The sequence below is a fragment of the Vigna angularis genome, chromosome 6 (assembly GCF_016808095.1).
Source record: "Vigna angularis cultivar LongXiaoDou No.4 chromosome 6, ASM1680809v1, whole genome shotgun sequence".
Classification (NCBI taxonomy): domain Eukaryota; kingdom Viridiplantae; phylum Streptophyta; class Magnoliopsida; order Fabales; family Fabaceae; genus Vigna; species Vigna angularis.
In genome coordinates this window covers 31,217,386-31,237,481 of record NC_068975.1, presented here as the reverse complement: position 1 = coordinate 31,237,481, position 20,096 = coordinate 31,217,386, and the positions used below count along the sequence as shown (strand labels likewise).

General features: G+C 29.7%; 2 protein-coding genes across 2 annotated transcripts; one reads left to right on the top strand and one right to left on the bottom strand.

Annotated features, from left to right (window-relative positions):
• Positions 1-533: 533 nt before the first annotated feature.
• Positions 534-5,378, top strand: LOC108342466 (serine/threonine/tyrosine-protein kinase HT1). Its single transcript, XM_017580249.2, has 3 exons — positions 534-1,609; positions 2,384-2,839; positions 4,972-5,378. Exons 1-3 carry the CDS (start codon positions 1,085-1,087, stop codon positions 5,218-5,220), a joined length of 1,230 nt encoding a protein of 409 aa, XP_017435738.1. The 5' UTR covers positions 534-1,084; the 3' UTR covers positions 5,221-5,378.
• Positions 5,379-17,649: 12,271 nt separating this feature from the next.
• LOC108342257 (uncharacterized) lies at positions 17,650-18,994 on the bottom strand. Its single transcript, XM_017580004.2, has one exon. It carries the CDS (start codon positions 18,583-18,585, stop codon positions 17,950-17,952), a length of 636 nt encoding a protein of 211 aa, XP_017435493.1. The 5' UTR covers positions 18,586-18,994; the 3' UTR covers positions 17,650-17,949.
• Between the last annotated feature and the right edge of the window lie 1,102 nt (positions 18,995-20,096).

The window sequence follows — 20,096 nt, the reverse complement described above, 5'->3', positions numbered from 1 at the left end:
GAGTTTACTTATGGTCAAATCGGTAGTCATCAAATGTAATAAATTACAAAACATACATTGGATTGGATCATCTTTAAATTATTATTAATAAATAGAATCGTATACGTATCTTGTAATAAACAGTTGAATAAACACAATCTGTGCAGAGATTGTATATGAACCTAAAAATATTTTTCCATCACCAACTTAAATGCCTTTTTTGGGTTGAACCTTGCCTGATTTTTATTGGTTGTGTTGTGATGAACTTGAATTTCATTGGTAGCAGCAACCCAACCCAACACAAAGACGCACTTAGGAGTTAGAGAGTGGCATAGCATATATGTATTGGAATGAGGCAATGTTTTTGACAGCAGAAGGAAAAACAGTAATACGTAGAAATCAGTCACATGTTTGGTATAAACTGAGAGAGGTCTATCTCTTGCAGTTGGCACTTGTCTATTGTTTCTTCTTTTGTTATGGTAGATGCCACTTGTACTCTCAAACTTTTCATGGCCCCAACAAGGATGGGGATATATCCAAAGTCTGAGAAGACTGCAAAAGCAAACACCAATAGTTGGATGTACCAATCGCCAAGCTCAAGTCACCTCGCTCTGCATTGTGTCCACTTACCATTGCATTCATTCATCATAATCCCATCACCAACGAACCTCAATTATAAATTCTTCCAAAAACTCTATCTCTCGCTCTCTATAACAAGCTACTCCACTTTTTACCCAACCACTCACCAGACACCCTTCAAACTTTTCTTCCTCTCAATTCCTTCTCATGCTGCAAAACAACCTAATCTTACTATGAAAAACCCTGAAAACACCTTCTCTTTTTCTTCTTCCTCTCACTAGCATTTGGCTGCAACCATTGAAATCCCCACTTCCTCCTTTTTTTTCTACTCGACTCTTGAATGCTGTGAGATAGTTCCTACCCTTCACAATTCTTACACACGAAGTATTAATATTCATACTCAAATAAACCGTGGTCTTGCTGCTTACGTGGATTGATTATCAAAGGGTGCAGTTGCTATATACAACAAGCTCATCAAAATGGTTTTAAAAAACTTATACTCGTTCTTCATTCTTCGTTGGAGCTCATGTTTGGAATTCAACACTCGGGAGGAAGATTTGTCATGACTGTATGCTCTGACACTCTTCATATCATTGCTGTAAAATACACTTGTTTTCTAGGTTCAATGGCGGGGTCATGTTTCCACGGACTTAGGCTAAGGATGTCTAAGAGTAAACCTTTACCAGAGCCTTCATCTTCCTCCAAGTTAAGGTTGGAGAGTGAGACGGAGAACATGGAAAGGAAGAGATTTAATAGCACGGAATCGTGGTCCATGATATTGGACTCGATGGATACATGGGAGGCTTCAAAGGAGGACCTGGAGGGGGAGCAAGGGGAATGGACTGCAGACCTATCACAGCTTTTTATTGGTAACAGGTTTGCTTCTGGAGCTCACAGTCGAATTTACCGTGGAGTCTACAAGCAGAGAGCTGTTGCTGTGAAAATGGTGAAGATGCCATCCCAGGATGAGGAGAAAAAGGAATTACTAGAGGAGCAATTTAACTCTGAAGTGGCTTTGCTTTCACGTCTCTTCCATTTTAACATTGTGCAGGTACGCTGTTTTAATGAACGGATATCTCTTCAACCTTGTTTCGACACTCAATCTTCTTGTCTGCATGGTAGTTTTTTTGTTTATGTATCCATTACGATCGTTTTGTCTGTGAGGATCTGAAACTCAGAGGGTGTAAGCAAGAGAGGAGCTAATATATAAGTTTTGGTTGTTCCCACTAAGAGACACTGTCACTTGCCACTTCCGGAAAGTCTTAGCTTTTCTAGGTAAAACTGTTTCAGAAACCAAAAAAAGGGAAACAGGGACCATTTAAATAAGTATATTGGCTGAACTCAGTAACATATACAATACACCTATCGCTGCCAACTATTGACTTTTCTATTTTGTTCTAGTTTTTGCCATTTTTAGATGAGTAATGCAGTGATTAATCTTCTTTCTTTCTTGTCCTTGGGGTTTGGAAAGACCATGAGGAATCCTAGCATTTAGTGAGTTAGATTATTTGATTTGGCTCTACTTTTGAATGTCGACAACCACCAAATAGTTTTTATATTGGAGCAATCTAAAGAGACAGTTTTAATTAAAGTTGAGTTACATTAAATTCTGAATTTTGTTGAGTCTATTGGTTGATCAATTATTGAGTTATTCTGAACTACTTGCAAATTGGGGTTCTAAAACCCAAATTCTAAGAAAATTTTAACGTTCATTCATATGTGATGATTGATACTGTAAATGTAACCTTTAGCTGCAGAAGTGTTTGTAATCCCTTCTAGTAATGACTGCATAAACTCCGATAATAAAATGACTCTTATTTTACAGTTCATTGCAGCATGTAAAAAACCGCCGGTGTACTGTATCATAACAGAATACATGTCACAAGGGAATCTAAGGATGTATCTGAACAAGAAAGAGCCATACTCACTCTCAATAGAAACAATACTAAGGATGGCTCTAGATATATCAAGGGGCATGGAGTACCTTCATTCACAAGGTGTTATTCACAGAGACTTGAAGTCAAGTAATTTGCTCCTCGACGATGATTTGAGGGTTAAGGTGGCGGATTTTGGCACATCTTGTCTTGAAACAAGATGCCGAAAAAGCAAAGGGAACTCGGGAACATATCGTTGGATGGCACCAGAGATGGTTAAGGAAAAACCTTATACTCGAAAAGTTGATGTCTACAGTTTTGGTATTGTGCTTTGGGAGCTCACTACTTCTCTACTTCCTTTCCAAGGAATGACCCCGGTGCAAGCTGCTTTTGCTGTGGCCGAGAAGGTAATGGCTATATTTCTAAACTCTAAATATCTTCTGTTATGTTAATTGCTTTTTGTTTTAGTTCATCCTGCTACACCAGTTTTAATTGCTCTTAGAGAGACAATTGCATCACTTCTCTGCTTACCAATTCTGATAGCTTTATTGATAGAATCTTTCTCTTAATCCCTTCTTGACTTTTTCTAGTCTGACCAAATTCCTTCTTTGTACTCCAACTTCTTGGTCGTGTCTAATGGTGGACGAATAATTCTTGTCTAATTTGACAAATGGCATATTTTTGGATTCTTGGGGCCTCCATGGTTTGGTTTCACAAAACTAAATGTGAGCTGGACTTCGAAATAAACCATTTATCTTTCTCAACGTTTTTAATCAAAGTAGCTTTAACTTGTTTTAAATCGACTGATGAATAAAATATGATTTGGTTTAAAAGGGATTTCTAATTTAAAATCTGTTCTAGAACTGGTTTCTGAACCAAAATTTATTCTGAAATGAATAAAAATTGGTCTGGAAATGAATTTTTTTTATACATAAAAAGAAGAATTCAGAACTGAAAACAGTTGTTGCATTGTCAAGATGATTGATTGGACAAGTTATTGTAATAAGAATGATTGGTTGGACAAGTTCTCTGTGATAAGAAATATACTCAATAATATGGGAATCTCTGCCTTGGAACAGTTTGATTGCTATAAAGCATGAAGGAAGTTGTCTTTCACACTGTTTGTTCCCTAAATGGGACTGAAGAAATCTGATATCTACCACACTTCAATTTTATAGAAAAAGTTCCAAACATACTAACCAGAGACTTTTGCCCTTTTAGTAACAGTGTAGAAACAACCGTAGCTATGTCACTCAAGTATCTAAAATATCCAAACGGGAAGCTTGGTTTTGATCTCTCCCAATATCCAATCTTTTAAAACCTTATACCACATGCAACAACAACAGTGATTTCTAAAACTTTTATCTACCTTCTAATAGTTACTTCGTAGAAAATCTTCTCTAAGGCATAGTTACTCAGAGAATCTTTATCGTGTGGCTGTTATCCATAAGTGCATTCACTATTCTCACGGCTCATGACTTGTGAACATTTTTTTACTATTTACTCATTCACTGTTCTAAATGGCAATGTGTTTCCTTTCCTTCAATGGGATGGGTCAATCAATATATACTTTCACTTTTCAATTTAGTTTAAGTGCCACAAACACCTTTATGCAGAGTTTCAGGGATTCTGCATTTCAGAGATTCTAACCCTCTACTCTCTCTTCTCTTAGCCAGTCTGACAAGATGTAAGTGTTCCTCAAAGAATAAGAGGTGAAGACAAAAATATTGTAACCTCTAATAGTTTTATGCAAGATAATTTCGTTGTCACCACATGGTTTACTTAGTCATAGCACTTTCTTCAGAAAAAGCAAACTACATACCACAGACTACATATAACAATAAATGTGTCCCTAATTTTCATTTTCATACATAGATAGTTTACCAGTAGGGACTAGTCAGAGTAATTAAAGTACACTAATAACAAATGACTCTGCTTGCTCATGTTGCTTCTATAGTCAAGCCTCGGGTTAATACCTGACAGAATGCCAGCAATGATCATGGATTATTTTAACTAAAGAGTGCTTTAACAGAGTGAGCTTTTTTATGAAAAGTATAACATTCTAGTCCTAATAATGGGAAACACTGATGCATGGGCCTTGGACATGTTCCCTCCCTAGTCCCAACACGCATCCTTGATATCGCTAAACCTGATAAAAAAATTTGAGGCTAACACAAAAACAGTTGTTACATTTTGGTGTATACATTTTGTCAAAAGTAGTCCTCGAACTTTGCACAAAAGGCTAGCCGCAATATTGTTGTCTCCATTAGTGCCTTCCCATGAGGCACACTCATCCCTTGGACCCCACAAAAAGGCACAGATAAATAGCCATTTGAGTCTAAAATTGTGGAAAACAAATAATAATCAACCTCTAAAATCATAGTACATTAGAAGGTGAGTGATGATTCTAAAGAATGCATTTTGTGCTTGGTTAATTCCTTATAATAGTTTTTGAAGTGTTAAGAATGTATGGTGAAAAGGGTTGATCCTGTGGGAAGTGAAAAGTTTTGATTTGAAAAGTGATTTTGTGTTTGATCAGAATGAAAGGCCTCCTCTGCCAGCAAGTTGTGAACCAGGACTAGCACATCTGATAAAGCGTTGTTGGTCAGCAAACCCGTCGAAACGGCCAGATTTCAGTGACATTGTGTGTACGTTGGAGAAGTACGATGAGTGTATGAAGGAAGGCGTACCAATGAGCCATCATTCAGGGCTACTCAGCAGAAATGTAATTGTCGAACGCCTCAAAGGCTGTGTATCAATGACCTCCTCCATACCTGTCTATGCATGATTCTCCCTAAGAACATATGCAATAGATGTTACACCAAATCCATCAAAACAATAATCCATATCAATTTCGTAAAATAAAACCCCCATTAAATTTACTCTTTTTCTAAATTAAATAGTTTTAAGAACGAAATGGAAAAATTATATTGAATTCCGATACAAATATTTCACATGTTTTGACATATCTCAAGATAATTTCTCATATAATCATTTATATATAGTTTAGGTGATGCTTCACTTTAAACTCTTCCAAGAGCTTTCATTAACTTTATATCATCAGTAAAAAATTTAAATACCTCTTAAATATATTTTATAATTCAATAATTATATTATACCTGAAAAACTCTCTCACTAACTTCCTCTCACACAATTCATATTTATAATTACTTTGTAAAGTATTTATATATCAAATCAATAAGTCTTGTCTCGTTCGAAAAAACCAAATATTATTTTTAAACATAAAAAAAAATTCACTAACCCACATAAGTAATTGAAGTTAAATAAATTATTATAAATGTAAAACAGAAAAGATACTTATGATTATACAACATTTAAACTATTTAAATAAAAATTAAACATGTTATATAAAAAAATATCGACTAAGTGATGTTTTTTAGTAATTTTTCATTTTTTTAGTGATGACCTTATTTGAGAAAAGAGTTTTAAATAATATTTTTTTCAGATCAATTTATTACTTCAACGATATATATACATATTTCATCATATATAAAAAACTTCGAAAATATCAACTTATTAAATCACAATTCAACATTTAACCTTATATTGTAATTAACTCTCAAAATGTAAAATTAATATGATCACCAAATAGTTATCACTATTTATCAAATATAAAAACAAAATAACAATGCATGACTATGATTATACAAAGAAACGTTATATAATTCTTGATATTACAAGTTTCACACCAATTTATTAATTAATTGTTCAAACATTCTCGCAAGCAACGTTATCAAGATAACATAAAATCAACCTTTTCCCTACCTTAATCTTCCCTCTACTCCAAAGAAACTACAACTAGGAAGAAAAGATGAGTTGGAAAAAACCAAATGTACCCCTTGATTATATATGTGAATCCAATTAACCAACCCAAAAATAATCTAAACTCTAAAAATTTTCATACATTTAAAAAAAATATATATGCATAATTCTCTTCTGAAAAGGAGTAAGAAAAAAAAAAGGAAGCCTACTAGCTTGGACGCGTAGATCATCACAAGAATGGAGTAAAACTAGAGAGAATGAAGAAAAATAAAGAGAAGTGAAAAATAAATAAATGAAGATGAATATGGTTTGGTGTAATTATAAAGGAGTTTTTTTTTTTCCATCTAATTACTAAATGCACCCCCTTCATCTGCCAAGTTTATCACTCCCTTTTTATTTCCAAAATCAAAGACTCATGCTAGTTCACCATCCATAATATCCCAGAATTCTATTCTCACCCTGTTCCTTTAACACGTTATTCTTCCCAAATAAAATTATTAATTAACTCACAATTATCAAATAAATCCATAAACACGATTAATTAACTGAGGTATTAAGCATACAGTAAACTAAATAATCGCTTTTAAATTTATTTGCCCACAATTATTTAATTACATATAAAATATCCTTACAATATCTATATCATTGTTGCCAATCCAACATTTATCATCTCTAAAATTACAAAACTATTTAGTTATTTCACAAAAAAAAATCACTTTGAAATTTTAAGTCATTCAAATCCCATTAAAGTATCAATAGAATATAAAAATAGTATATAAAAGGATAGTTTTTGCTTTATAAATGATTTTAGGCTTAAATGCTTACTTTGTCCCCATGTTAATAGGTGAATTTTTGTTTAGTACCCGATTTTAAGAATGAAGACATTGGGTCCCTATATTATGAAAAATATTATGAAGAATGTCCACAAAGAAAGAATAAGTTCAACAAATCATTAAGGCTTTGTTCACTTGAATGGATTTGGGGGAGAGTAATTGAGGGGATTTGAGAGGATTTGAAGATAATTTTTGTTGTTGTTTATTTGAGTGAATTTGGAAGTAAATGAGAGTAGATTTGGAAGTAAATTTTTTTAATCTGTCACGTCAATCAAATCCTACACTAATTTTTACAAACTTTACTTCCAAATTCATTTTCACTTACCTCCAAATTCATTCAAATAAACAACAAAAAAAATTATCTTCAAATTCTTTCGAATTCCCTCAATTACTCTCCCTCAAATTCCTTGAAGTGAACAAGACCTAAAGAAAAAGCTAAACAAGAGAGAGAAAAAGTTGGACAGCAAAAGAGAGAAGAGAAAAAGTACAGCCACATCAGCATGGACTTAACGTTGTTGCTGTCAATTTAACGGACAAGACCTTATTCATACACTTTTCATAACATAGGAACCCAATGTCTTCATTTTTAAAACCGGATACTAAACAGAAATTCATTTCTTAACATGAGGACGGAGTAAGCATTTAAACCATGATTTTATAACTTGTGGGTTAAGCTATACTCAAACTCAAATTATATGGAGATATTATCTATCATATTTATCTAAGTTTTATTCAAACGCAATTTAAGAAAAGCTAAGTATGATATTGACTAAAATAACATCTAATTAAAAGACATCTTGTACATTTATTTTGAGTAATTAAATTAGACATGCCTAGGTATTGTAATAACTTTGTATGTATAACAACACAGCATAAATGAATCTGAAGCAGCTGACCAACTACCAACTACCAACAACCACAGGATAATCGAACTCAGCAACAACATCCACCAAACAAGCTGAGAGCAAAGTATGATCAGCAACTACTACTATATTCCACCTAACACCAACATTCACATCACTCTTATTACTACACTTTGTTCCAACCTTATACTCCCTATCATGTCATATTCAAACCCTCTTCTTCTTCATTTTAACTGTCTCCTCCCTATAAGTGTAAGCAATTGCCATTATTAACTTCAAATTCCTTTTCTGGCAGTTACACTGCTCAAGGATTAAATCAAAGAGTTTTAGATTAAGTCTAGATCAATAAATACATATAATGAAACTGTATATCTACTAAAAGAAAAGTTGTCAATACACCTTCATGAGATGAAACTATAAACCTTTATTAACTTAATCAAAAGTTTCAGTTACATTAACTTTGTTGTTATTAAATAATAACTTCCATTATTCAAAACTTTTTAATTTATATTTGTACTTATTATAAACCTAAATCCTATTAAGGCATGGTACTTTAAGTAAAATAAATACCAAACATACAATTGAAAACTTAATTTGCGAATGTAACGTTGAAAAATATAATGTACAAAATTCAAATTAATGTTGTTAGACAATATTTCTTATTTGAGTTGAAAAATATTAAACTTGATTTAGAAATAAATTTGTGACACATTTCTTGTTATTTAATTAACATAATGTGTGTGTATTTTAATTTATTTATACTATAAATCATTTAATTTGTATGCAACTAGTATATTGCATCATTACTATTTTCAATCAATAGAATGCATCACAATAAAATATAAGTATTAGTAAACGTTTTAAAGAAATAATATGTTATATAGAGTTAGTTTTTCAGTCTTTTTAAAATATAATAAATCATTTTCTCCGTCAACTTTTAGAAAGGACTTTTGAGTTAGACGAATGATATTATGAAAAAAGTATTACCTATAGGTACTTAAATGAAATTATAAATAAGTATGAATATATTTTTTAATAAATAAAATTTTAAGATTAAAAATTTATTTACATATTAGTTAGGTTTGTCGTTCCTTATAAATTTGGGTATTTTCAACTTAATCTTTATTAAAAAATTATGATTTATTGTTTACATAAAAAAAAGTATATTTTTTAATTAAATCATTGTAATATAATTTTTCGTAATTGAATAACGTAACTGTTAATTTTATTTATCATTTGATTTATTTGTCCATGTGTTAATAAATGTGTCATGTTATGGTTAATCTAAAACATGATAAAGGATGTACTATGTTATAATTAATATTTATGTTAAGAATTATTTGTCATTTTATATTAACATGATAAGTAATGTGACACATTTCTTATGAGACAAATAAGTAATATTATGCAATACATCACTCAATTAACTAAAAAATTAAATTATATAAATTCAATTAAAAAACATAAATTTTTTGAGTAATTGGTCAGAAAAAAATTAATAGATATTTAAATGAAAATACTCGAATGAAAAACTTAAAACTTAATTAAGTCTACATTTTATATCAAATTTAACATAATATGTAATTTTTAAATATTAACATATAATTGATTTAATTATTTTAATATTTAATAATTTAAATTTTATCCATGTTAATTTAATAAATTTAGTTTTTCATTCAACGAAAAGACGAGTTACAGAAGAACTCTTATAACATATTTGGAAAACTATCTGATTCTGACTTTTGAAAGAAAAAAAAAACATAGATAGATATTATGTTCGACGTAATGTATGTTGAAGCATGCACTAACAGGTTTGGTGAAATTGTTTGGCCTTTTTATGCATCAAAATAGTATAAAGGAAATGTGTAATTTGGAATCCTATCGTATAGAGTTTCCATAAGTTATGGCTACCAACAAACATCCAATGTACTTGTAATCTAAGTAATCTTATCCCATTCAAACAAATTAGACCTTCGATATTGTATTTCTTTTATTTGACAAAGATGCTTAAATTCAATAAACCATATTTTTTATTGCTTCAAAAAGAATACAAACCTTTGGTCATAAAGGAAGATACATAGATTAGAGACTTTATCACCCCAAATTGGTTTTAAATTGACTACCATCATTAATGAAAACGCAGAAAATTTTTGACCATTTCTTTTTAAATATACGATCAAGATACGATAACTTAAATTAACATGCATAATACTCTTGTAAAAGACTTTTTAAGTTTACTTTTTCTATAATGTTTTATTTCATCATCCCGCATTTATTGAGTTTAACTATTAATTATGTAACAAACCATAATCACGTGAGGTCAATGTAACTAAAATATATATATATATATATATATATATATATATATATATATATATATATATATATATATATATATATATATATATATATATCCACTCATAATAAACTAGACTACTTTTTTTCTCTCAAGCCATTAATAGACCATGTTCCCTAACATGTGTACAGGATAAAGTAGAACACTGTTAAATCTATCTTCTTACTTATGTTGTTTTTGGCTAACATTATTCAAGAGAATTTCAATAAATAAATAAATAAGTTGAATATTTTGTTGCAATTCTGTACTAAATATGCAATAAATTATTTATTTTAATTAAAGCTTGTCCTTTTAAATTTTTAGAACATTTCCTTCCTATTATTTATTACATTTTACATTAAAAATTAATCAACTTAAAAATGAAAAAATACTAAAAATATTATAACCTCGATAGGAATTTTAAATCTACAGTGACCGGACGATATTTCTCGTTAGGTTGAAAAAACTCTTTGTTTTTTCATTCGTTGAGTGAAGAGTTTCTTCACTCGATAAGAGATAATTTTTGTTAGGTGTCAGGACCCAGGTGTTAGATGTCTTGTTTTAGGTCATAAATGATTTTTTTTTTCAATCTTGTTGACTTGGAGCTGCCTAAATTTGTATTGCTTGTTTTGTATAATTTATTAATTTGTATTTTGGGTATTAATATGCTTAGGTTTTTGCTTGATTTGATAGTGCAAATTGTTATGTGTTGATTTTGAAATTATATGAATGACTATTTTGTAATATTAGCTTACTGTTCTAATTTTGTTTGTTTTCTTTTTTACAATGATCATCTGATTTGTGTGAATAAAAGACGATATTACAATAAAATAAGTTTTGGGTGCGAGAGTATAGAAGTATAAATAATTAAGCTAGATCGATTATCTTTGTCCTTTTGAAAAAGTCATTGTTAGATATACGTATTCTTGATCTTAAATTTTTATATATAAAGTTTGAGTTATAGTTATATTTTAAATAATAGTAAAGATAATTTATATGTTTCTTTTTATGTTAATTTTTTTATTTTATTAAATGTGTGATATTTTTTTAATAATATTTAAAATTATTAAAACTGAATATCACAATTGACGTAAATAATATATATACTTATTATCTTTAGATAAAACAAAATTTCACATATTTGCCTATTTCTATTAACCCCACCACTATCATAAATCATATTTTCTCATAATTACAAAAATAATGTGGCAAATATACAATTAAAAATTACATTACATATACAATCATTCACACATAAAATCTATAGCTTTTAAAAAGCTTAATTCCGTACCTCACACGCTATCTTCAACTAACAGAACTATGTTCTTTACATCTCATAACTTAATTTTTTAGAATGTCATTAATTGTGTATTTATTTGGGACGAAGAACAAATAGAAATCCCGTATCAATTTAGAAAACGAGGAAATCAAATATTAAAATTGTGGAAAGTAAAAGTCGTTATGAGAAATATACTTTTATATGAATCGTTTCATTAAAAAGAAGAAGAAGAAGTCTTTATTAATATAATTATAATTATGTTTTTATTATAATAAAATAAAAGTTATTATTCTAAGAGATAAGAGTTGAAGGGGCTTTTGAATGAATGGATGTAAAAGTTGTGCATTAGAGAGGAATAGAATCAAATAATGATTTTGTGCCATGTGGTTTTCCCAATAATCAAAGACACATTTTACTTATTGTGGCTTTACGAATCACCACACACAATGATGTAAGAGAAGACACTAAATCAGCAATGCAGGCCAAAACATATACCTAACTCCACTACTTCCAGTCTTTCTTTTTTTTCATCACCCTCAAATTCCTCCAATAAAAAATGCTCTAATATAATCTTAATTCATTTAATTCAAATATCTATTTTTACAATTTCTTATTTGTGTTAAAAATACATTAGATGAGTTTAGTTAATTTTATATTGATTTATTTTGTCATTCTTATTTAAAATAAGTTCAATAACTTAAAAATCAACTCTAAGAAAAAAGAATTACATCAAGTGCAGGTCTTTATTTGTTCACATTCAAAATTAAATATCTGCTTTCAAATATTACTCTTCACGTCGCTTTATGCTGGTCCTAGATAATTATGTTAATTTTCTTTGCATTGAATTGGTAAGAGGGTTTTATAATATTTTAAAATATGAGTGGCTTTAGGGTTGGAAATTAAGATAAGGAAGTTGCTGATGGAAATGTCAAGTACTTAATGAATCTAAATGGAGAAGAAATTTGACCTAAGAATACATGAATGACCTTTTAATTTAGAGGATTTTGAGAAAATAAAATATATAAAACTGAGTCAAAGTTTTTTCCAGTGCCTTTCGCACAGTCAACTCAAACTTAACTACCAAGCAATGCTTTCCTTCCTCATTAATTACTCACTCTTTCTTGTTTCTAAATTATTTATCCGTTCAATTAAAAGAAAGTATAAATTATTATTCAAATATTAATATTGAAAAAAAAAAGTCTAATATTTAAAAAAGGTTACACTTTAATCTATTGATAATTCTTCATTTGTAATATTAAAGTAATATATATTGATAAAAACAATTACAAGAGGACTGAAATATTAATATTAAAGAAATATATTGAAAACTAGTATGCCAGTCCTGCTAGTCGTGATTTGGTATGTTAGATTGTCAAAATTTGACAGGTTAAATTAAAGTTTTTGAATTATTTGCTCGGTTTAATCCATATTTGCTAAAGAAAAATAAAATAGAGTGAATTGGTTTGCTAACCCGTTTTTTAAATTAAAAAATAACTTAAAAATTATGTATTATATTACTTAAATTATACAAATATATAATAATATTTTAATTTAAATCATTTTAAGTTATTTATTACGTAAAATTCTAATTATTATTTACAAACATCACATAATCAAACTTCTTCCCCGCATTAGAAAGAGAGTTATTTACACGTATATGGTTGACATAAAATGATAGCCTTAAAAAGTCAATCTTGATGTATCTACACGAAGAAGAGGACAGTAAGATTTAAGAGTAATATTTATTATTCATCTATTTTTATTAATTACTTATTTATTTTTAAAGAACATATGTGAATAAGAATAAAAATTATTTTTTAAATTTATATATTAATTGTATTACATGTAATACTTTTTGAAACAGATAAAATCACAATGAATAAAATTTCAAAACAACCAATAATCCAAAATATAAGTTGATTGATCTAATAATAATTTAAAATCGAAACACGTATCTATGAGAAAATATTATAATTAATACTATTTTGTAATTTTCTTGAACATTAATTTTGTCGTGCTGTCTCGTGTCATACTAGAGATATATTGTGTTTTTGTTTTGGGGAGCATTAATTTGAAAGAAGAGTGTGAAAAATAAAAAAATAAAAAAGGTGTGGAGAAGGAGACCAATATTTGGAGTGAAGTGTCCATTTTCATTAAATCAAAGCCTCTCTCTACTTTTGCCGACCTCGTTCTTCGCTACGTCTACTAAACTACCCTCTTCTTATGTCTATCCTATGTTACCATCCACGATAAGCAACTGAGTTAAAAAAATCTCATAAAATATGTTCATCTTTAAATTCTAAAAAGATATTTATTTATCTTTTATATTGTGTTAGACTACGAATGCTAGTTGACAAGTAAAATAATAACTGAATTTATTGATAGCGAAAATATAAAAATCTAAAATATGAGAGTAGGTTTATTATTTATTTTAAAAATAATCTAGACAATTAATTTTTTTTTGCAAGAGGGAACAAAACTACAATTAATGCGAGGGAAATGAAAATTTTGCTTAAATAACAATTTGATCTAAAAAACTTAGTGCATGCATGAAAAAATATTATATTTCTATGATTATTTTATAAATGACATTTTTTTCCAAATGAAAGAATAAAACGGAAAAATGTATGATCCCACGATTTTTTTATTTTATTTTTCGAAATTACTCGAAATATGGAAATGAATGAATGTAAGGAAATCATAGAGTAAGAAATTTACATAAACATTAATTCATGTAAAAGAAATAGGAATGCTCCTTTTGTGTACTAAATTGATTTTTCCTTAAAATAAACAGTATAACTCCGAACCTAATGGCGTATTAGCCTCATAATTTGTTAGGAGATTTTTTTTTTTACAAAACTTAGTCTCGTTCATAAAGTATTATTATTTTTTACATTTAAACTAGTTAAATGTGTTAAATTTAGATTATATTAAAAATGCTTATTTTAACTTTAAAACAAAATTATGAATATTTCTGTATTTTTTATTATTGTTTTCTCGATATGTTATGCTTTTATGTTGTGTCTGCCTACATATAACTATTTTGGTAAAAAGGTATTAGTTAGTTGATAAATTTTAGATATTTTTGAGTAAAAATACGAAAAAGGGGACATAGATTTTGTTTTTTAGAAGGTAAAGGACCCGTTTTTAGTTGTTCTCCAAAAGCAAAGTTCTTGCAATACACAAATGAAAAAGCGATTTTAAATAATGATGACTAAGAACTCTTTTTTATCATTTTTTTATGGACATAAATTATGGAAATATCTGTTGAGAAGATTATTGCAATAATTAAATGGATTTTTTTCGAAAAGGTTACTAGTGACCTATATTTTTCATAAAACATTTATTGTTAAAAGTATTCAAAGTAGAAAAAGTCCAAAATATTTATTGATAATATTTTAGCAATACATTCAAAGATTATTGATAACAATCTACTAACCTAACAAAAATTAGATTCACAGTGTTTATAAATAACTACCGCTATCCCTGTTCAGAAATTATTTGAATTGACAAACTGTGAAAAAAAAGTTAAAAAAGGAATATTATGTCTCATAATTTTTTACATTTTAGCAAATATTAATTATGACAAAAAATTTATCAGTGAAATATATCAAACTAGCTATGCATTTGAAAAGTTATTTTTAACATGTTTTTTATCTCCTGCTAAATAAACTGAATTATAATAGATTTTAATTAAAATATTTTATTAAAGTACAAAAATCAATTGAGAATCCAATATTAAAAACTAAATAAAGACACAAATATGAACTTATCAGTAGGACATTCATTTTAAATTAGAAACAAGTTCCTGAAGTGTTCTTAAGGTCCAGGACATCATATGAATCATTTGAATAGGTATGGAGTACATCCAAAACTAGAAAAGAAGGGTTGGAAGTGATATTGTGTGGTGCTCAGTTCTTAGTGGGACCTGAGCGTGAGTTTTGCGAGAGGTTTGACGTCGAGTTGCAGGGGAGTGACACTCAAGCACAAGGGATGTGAGAAGAATGATGCTCAGCGGCACGAGGGTGCCGCTTAACGCTACTCTACAGGGTGTTTTTCCTTTGTTTTCCAATATTGTGTCTTTTGTGGTTACTTTTGATTATTGAAGTGTATCTTGTGACATGTTTAGTATGTTTTTTGATTTGTTATCAGTAGTATGAACATGTTTGATGTATGTTACAAAATGTGATGGATTAAGAATTTTTAAGGAGAAATTTTAAGTGTGGTTTCAAAGTGTTGTTAATATAAATGTTGGGAACTCTTAGTCTAGGTGCTTTTAGTAAAGCCTAAAATGCGATAGAGACAAACCTTATGATTGTGGTAGGGTGAAATCTATTGACAATAGCTCTACAAAATAATATAGGACTACCACCACAAGTGCATGACTCGCCATAGCTCGACATTCATACTATAATAGTCCAGTCTAGATTTTTTGCATTTAGTTTTGTATCACTAGCTTACTCTGTTTTGTGTATTATTTGTTTAGCTATTGGTACATTTTGTATGATGATGATCCTCTCATGAATGTGAACAAAGATGATAATATGATGGGAAAGCAAAAATTAGAGTGTAATAACTTTAATGTTTTATGTTTATTAGTTATGTTTTAACTTTAATGGTTTGGGATAATCATTCTTGTGTATAGTTTTAATCTTAATACTTTTATATATAAAGTTTGTTTTATAGTGACTATAAATTAATTTTATATTCTTGTTTATAATTTTTAATTAAATTTAATGTATGATATTTTATGTTCTTTTTTATAATTTTTAATTAAATTTAATGTATGATATTTTATGTTCTTGTTTATAATTTTTAATTAAATTTAATGTATGATATTAATATTTGTGTGGTTTATCTTTTGACACATTTTTGTTTTTCAGTATTAATTAAAAAATAAGTCAAATACATAAAAAGTTAACATAATTAAATTAAATACTTATAATCATTTATTTTTTAAATTTAAACATTAAAATAGATCAAAATTTAAAACAAATTTCAATTTAATATCAATCTTACTGATCTAAAATATAATTAACCTTTATTAAATATACCATAGTTATGAATGCTTATTTATAGTCACCAAGAAGGCTATTATTACAAATTTTATTTTTTAATAACTAAATATCAGATATCATCGAAATTTTCAATTTAATAATCAAACCACGATTTCTTTGAGAAATAGCACACCTAGATATTCCGACTAAATAGACTGTACATATAAGTTATTAAGGCTGGGATGAAATTAAATAAAGTCCATGCCAATGTTTTTTTATGTAATTTTTTATCATCTAAACACGAGTTGGAATTATGTACATAACTAAATTAACTAAATGAAGCCCCAATAACCAAAAGGCAAAATATACCTTAAAAAACCGAAAGGGGACCATTAAATAACATTTTGATAGAGTTTTATCCTTCACCAAAAAAACAGCACTACATGTCTGCGACTCTGCTCTCATTCCAGCTTCAGGAGCAACTATACGTTGCCCCAGAAAATGCAGGTTTTCTCAGACAGCAGAATCCTTTACCAAAAAACCAATATATATAAAAGAACATTATGTTTATTTTCAGTATAAAATACTTTTGTATTAATCAAGAAGAAATCTGTTTTACCCAGAAGACAATACATCCAATAAAGTTTCAAAAGTTTAAGAAATGAAATTGTTTTTTTTACTTCTTTGGGTTTTTTAAAATAATTAATATACAAGGGATTGATTTTCCATGACATTGTCTAGTATTCACTGGTAAGTTTCACGAGGAAAAAGAGATAAAGATAAAGACCACAAAAAGAAGAAAACTTCTTGGAAGACACGAATTGGTCAAATTCAAATTCTACACATTAATTAAGAAAAAGAAAATTCTAAAAAAAAAATAGTCATTTTTGACTTACGAATGTACCAATTTGCAGCCTGTAGAAACAAACAGGGCATCATCATCACTGAGTTGAACGCCGAAATTGATCAATGAATAATACACTGGAAGGAGAAACAGCTTTTTCCTATATTTAATTTTCAGCTCAACTAAAACGAATTCAGAACCAAAACTTGTATTCAAAATAACATCTTAAGAGAAGGCACTAATCAGTTCCCCAGAAAATGGAAACAACAGAAAGAGATACAAATGAAAAAAAGAAAAAAATTGGATTGATAAGTTTGATATATATGATTTGATTGAGAGATTATATATAACAAAACTCTAAACCCTGAATCACAGAAGAACATTCATTTCGTGTTAAAACATTGCAGGGTAGTGGTGATTGATTAATGTACAAAAGCAAAAATAAAAAGGAACAAGATAAAGTAAGGGAGGTGGTGTAAATATTAAAATCTAGACCTACCTTTCCTCTTCTTTTCTCTTCCTTTCTTCATTATCTAATTTTCTTCTTCATTATTATCTCTTCCAAATTCATACATTCATTCACTCACTGTCCCCACCCGCCCCAAATCCTTTCACCGATGAAACTCACAAACCTTCTCACCGATCCTTTCTCCTCAACCGCAACCCCTTCACAACCTTCATCACCGCCACCGTTACCTTCCACCACCGCTTCCAACTCGGCCGAGTCGTGAGTCGCCAGACTCGCCAGACTCACCAACTCGGACCGCTTCAACTCGCTCGAATGCGCATGCTTACTACTGCTGCTACTGCTGCTCCCCGCTTTCCGGTGGTTCCTCTTCTCCTTCTTCCCCTTCCCGTTCTTCTTACCCTTGTTTCCAATTTGAGCCAACGAATCCTCGTACGCGTCGATGATCTCGTGTATGAGCTGGCGATTCGGCGACTCGTCCCACCTGACCCAGTAGCTCGTGTAGCAGCCGAAGCAGCTGCAGTTGAAGGCAGGTGAATGGGCGGTTTCCGCGGCGCTTTTACGGCGGGGGTTGGCGGAGAAGGTGGAGGAGGCGGCGGCGGATGAGCAGGAGATGAGATAAGAGAGAACCTCCCGGTCGTCAGGAGAAAGGGCGGTTGCCAGAGTGAGTATGGCGGCGGGGAGGAAAGCGAGGTGGTCGGAGATGAGCGGCGGTGACGGGTGAACCGTCCCTTTATGGTAGAGCTTCTTCATGAGGAGGGAGAAAATGGCGATTGCGTTGGTTAGTCTTTGTTGTTGTTTTTCTTATCTAACGCTGAACAGAAAGAGAGAGAAAATGGGAGAGGGGTTTGGACTTTGAAGGGTTGGGAGGGTTCTTAATCAGGGTTTTCTTTTTCTGCCTTTTTCCCTTTTTTTTAAATAAATAAATGAATTAGGAGCAGAGAGAGAGAGATAATTAGGTATTGGTATTGGAGGAGTTGGTGACGTAGATTCTGGGTTAGGGAAATGTTCCCCTGCGACGCGGCACTGCTCTATCTTATCACTCACTGTGTGTAGACTTGGTATTAGGGCACTCTTGTCCTGGGACCACGTCCCTCTTTTGTCTCTTCCTTCTCAATTTGCTCGCTTGTAGGGTTCTCTTTGTGATCATTACACTGTTCTTACTCTCAATTAACCCTACTCTCACCATCGCTTTAGCTTTTTTAATTAAGCTCCACTTTCCCTCAAATCACATCATCATTTGTGTCTCAGATTTACTTTTTCTTTTCCTAATACAATTTTCATAATACATTTCCTTATCAATTTATGTTCATCTTTCACAAATATATTTAATTATCTTTTCCCAACTACTAAATCAAACATCACTATACTTTTAAACTTCCTTTATTTTTTTAATAGACTGTACTTGAAAATTACACTTCCATTACCTATATAATGATTTATCAATCAAATACTTTATTTATTTAGACAAAAAAAATAGCATGCTTATCATATATATTTTATCACTTTTTCTCTACAATATTCGTGATAAAACTGAACTTATTCAATTCAAAAATTCAAATCAATTAAAAGTATACACTTCAATGATTTTTTAAGGAAAATAATGGAGGATTAATTAAAAAAACATTGGGTTACTTTTTTCTTTCTCTTACATCAATTTTATTCAATTCATAAACACTGATATTTTCTCCTAGAAATATGCTCGTCTCTAAAATATCTTAAGCTTCTATCTGTCTATTTGTTTCTGCAAACTGATTTGCAGTGATGTAATGTAACAGACGAGGAAAATAAATACTGAAGGCGAAAAATAATACTCATCTTCATTTTAATGCAATTATAATTATATTTTCTGTTTTAATAAAATAAATAATTAAAATAAAATATTAAAATGATATTTATTCATTTTATAATTTCGTCTATTAAAATTATATTTTTATCATTCCATTCTTCAAATCATTCATAATTTTTTTATCCTTGTTCTACTTTTCTTAATCTAAACCGTCTCAGTGCTTTCATCTAAGCACAAAGTAAGTGATGGTCTCTGAAAAAGATAGATGTAAGAAAATTAAATTAGTCTTACTAATAGGGTCTCTTACCTGCTTATTTAAGAAAAGTTTTTAGTTTCGTGGAATGATTTTTATTTATGTATCTCACATAAAAAAAGTAAGAGTATAGATTATAGAAAATTGAAGATACTTTATAAAAAATGCATTATTTAGATAAGTAAATTTAAAAGAATTAAAAATAAATAAATTTTGTGAGAG

Excerpts from the sequence above, each read along its gene's own strand:
- LOC108342466 (XM_017580249.2), top strand. The coding sequence starts at position 1,085 with ATGTTTGGAATTCAACACTCGGGAGGAAGATTTGTCATGACTGTATGC. Across the intron at positions 1,610-2,383 it reads TCCATTTTAACATTGTGCAG|TTCATTGCAGCATGTAAAAA; the intron begins GTACGCTGTTTT and ends CTTATTTTACAG. Across the intron at positions 2,840-4,971 it reads CTTTTGCTGTGGCCGAGAAG|AATGAAAGGCCTCCTCTGCC; the intron begins GTAATGGCTATA and ends GTGTTTGATCAG.
- LOC108342257 (XM_017580004.2), bottom strand. The coding sequence starts at position 18,585 with ATGAAGAAGCTCTACCATAAAGGGACGGTTCACCCGTCACCGCCGCTC.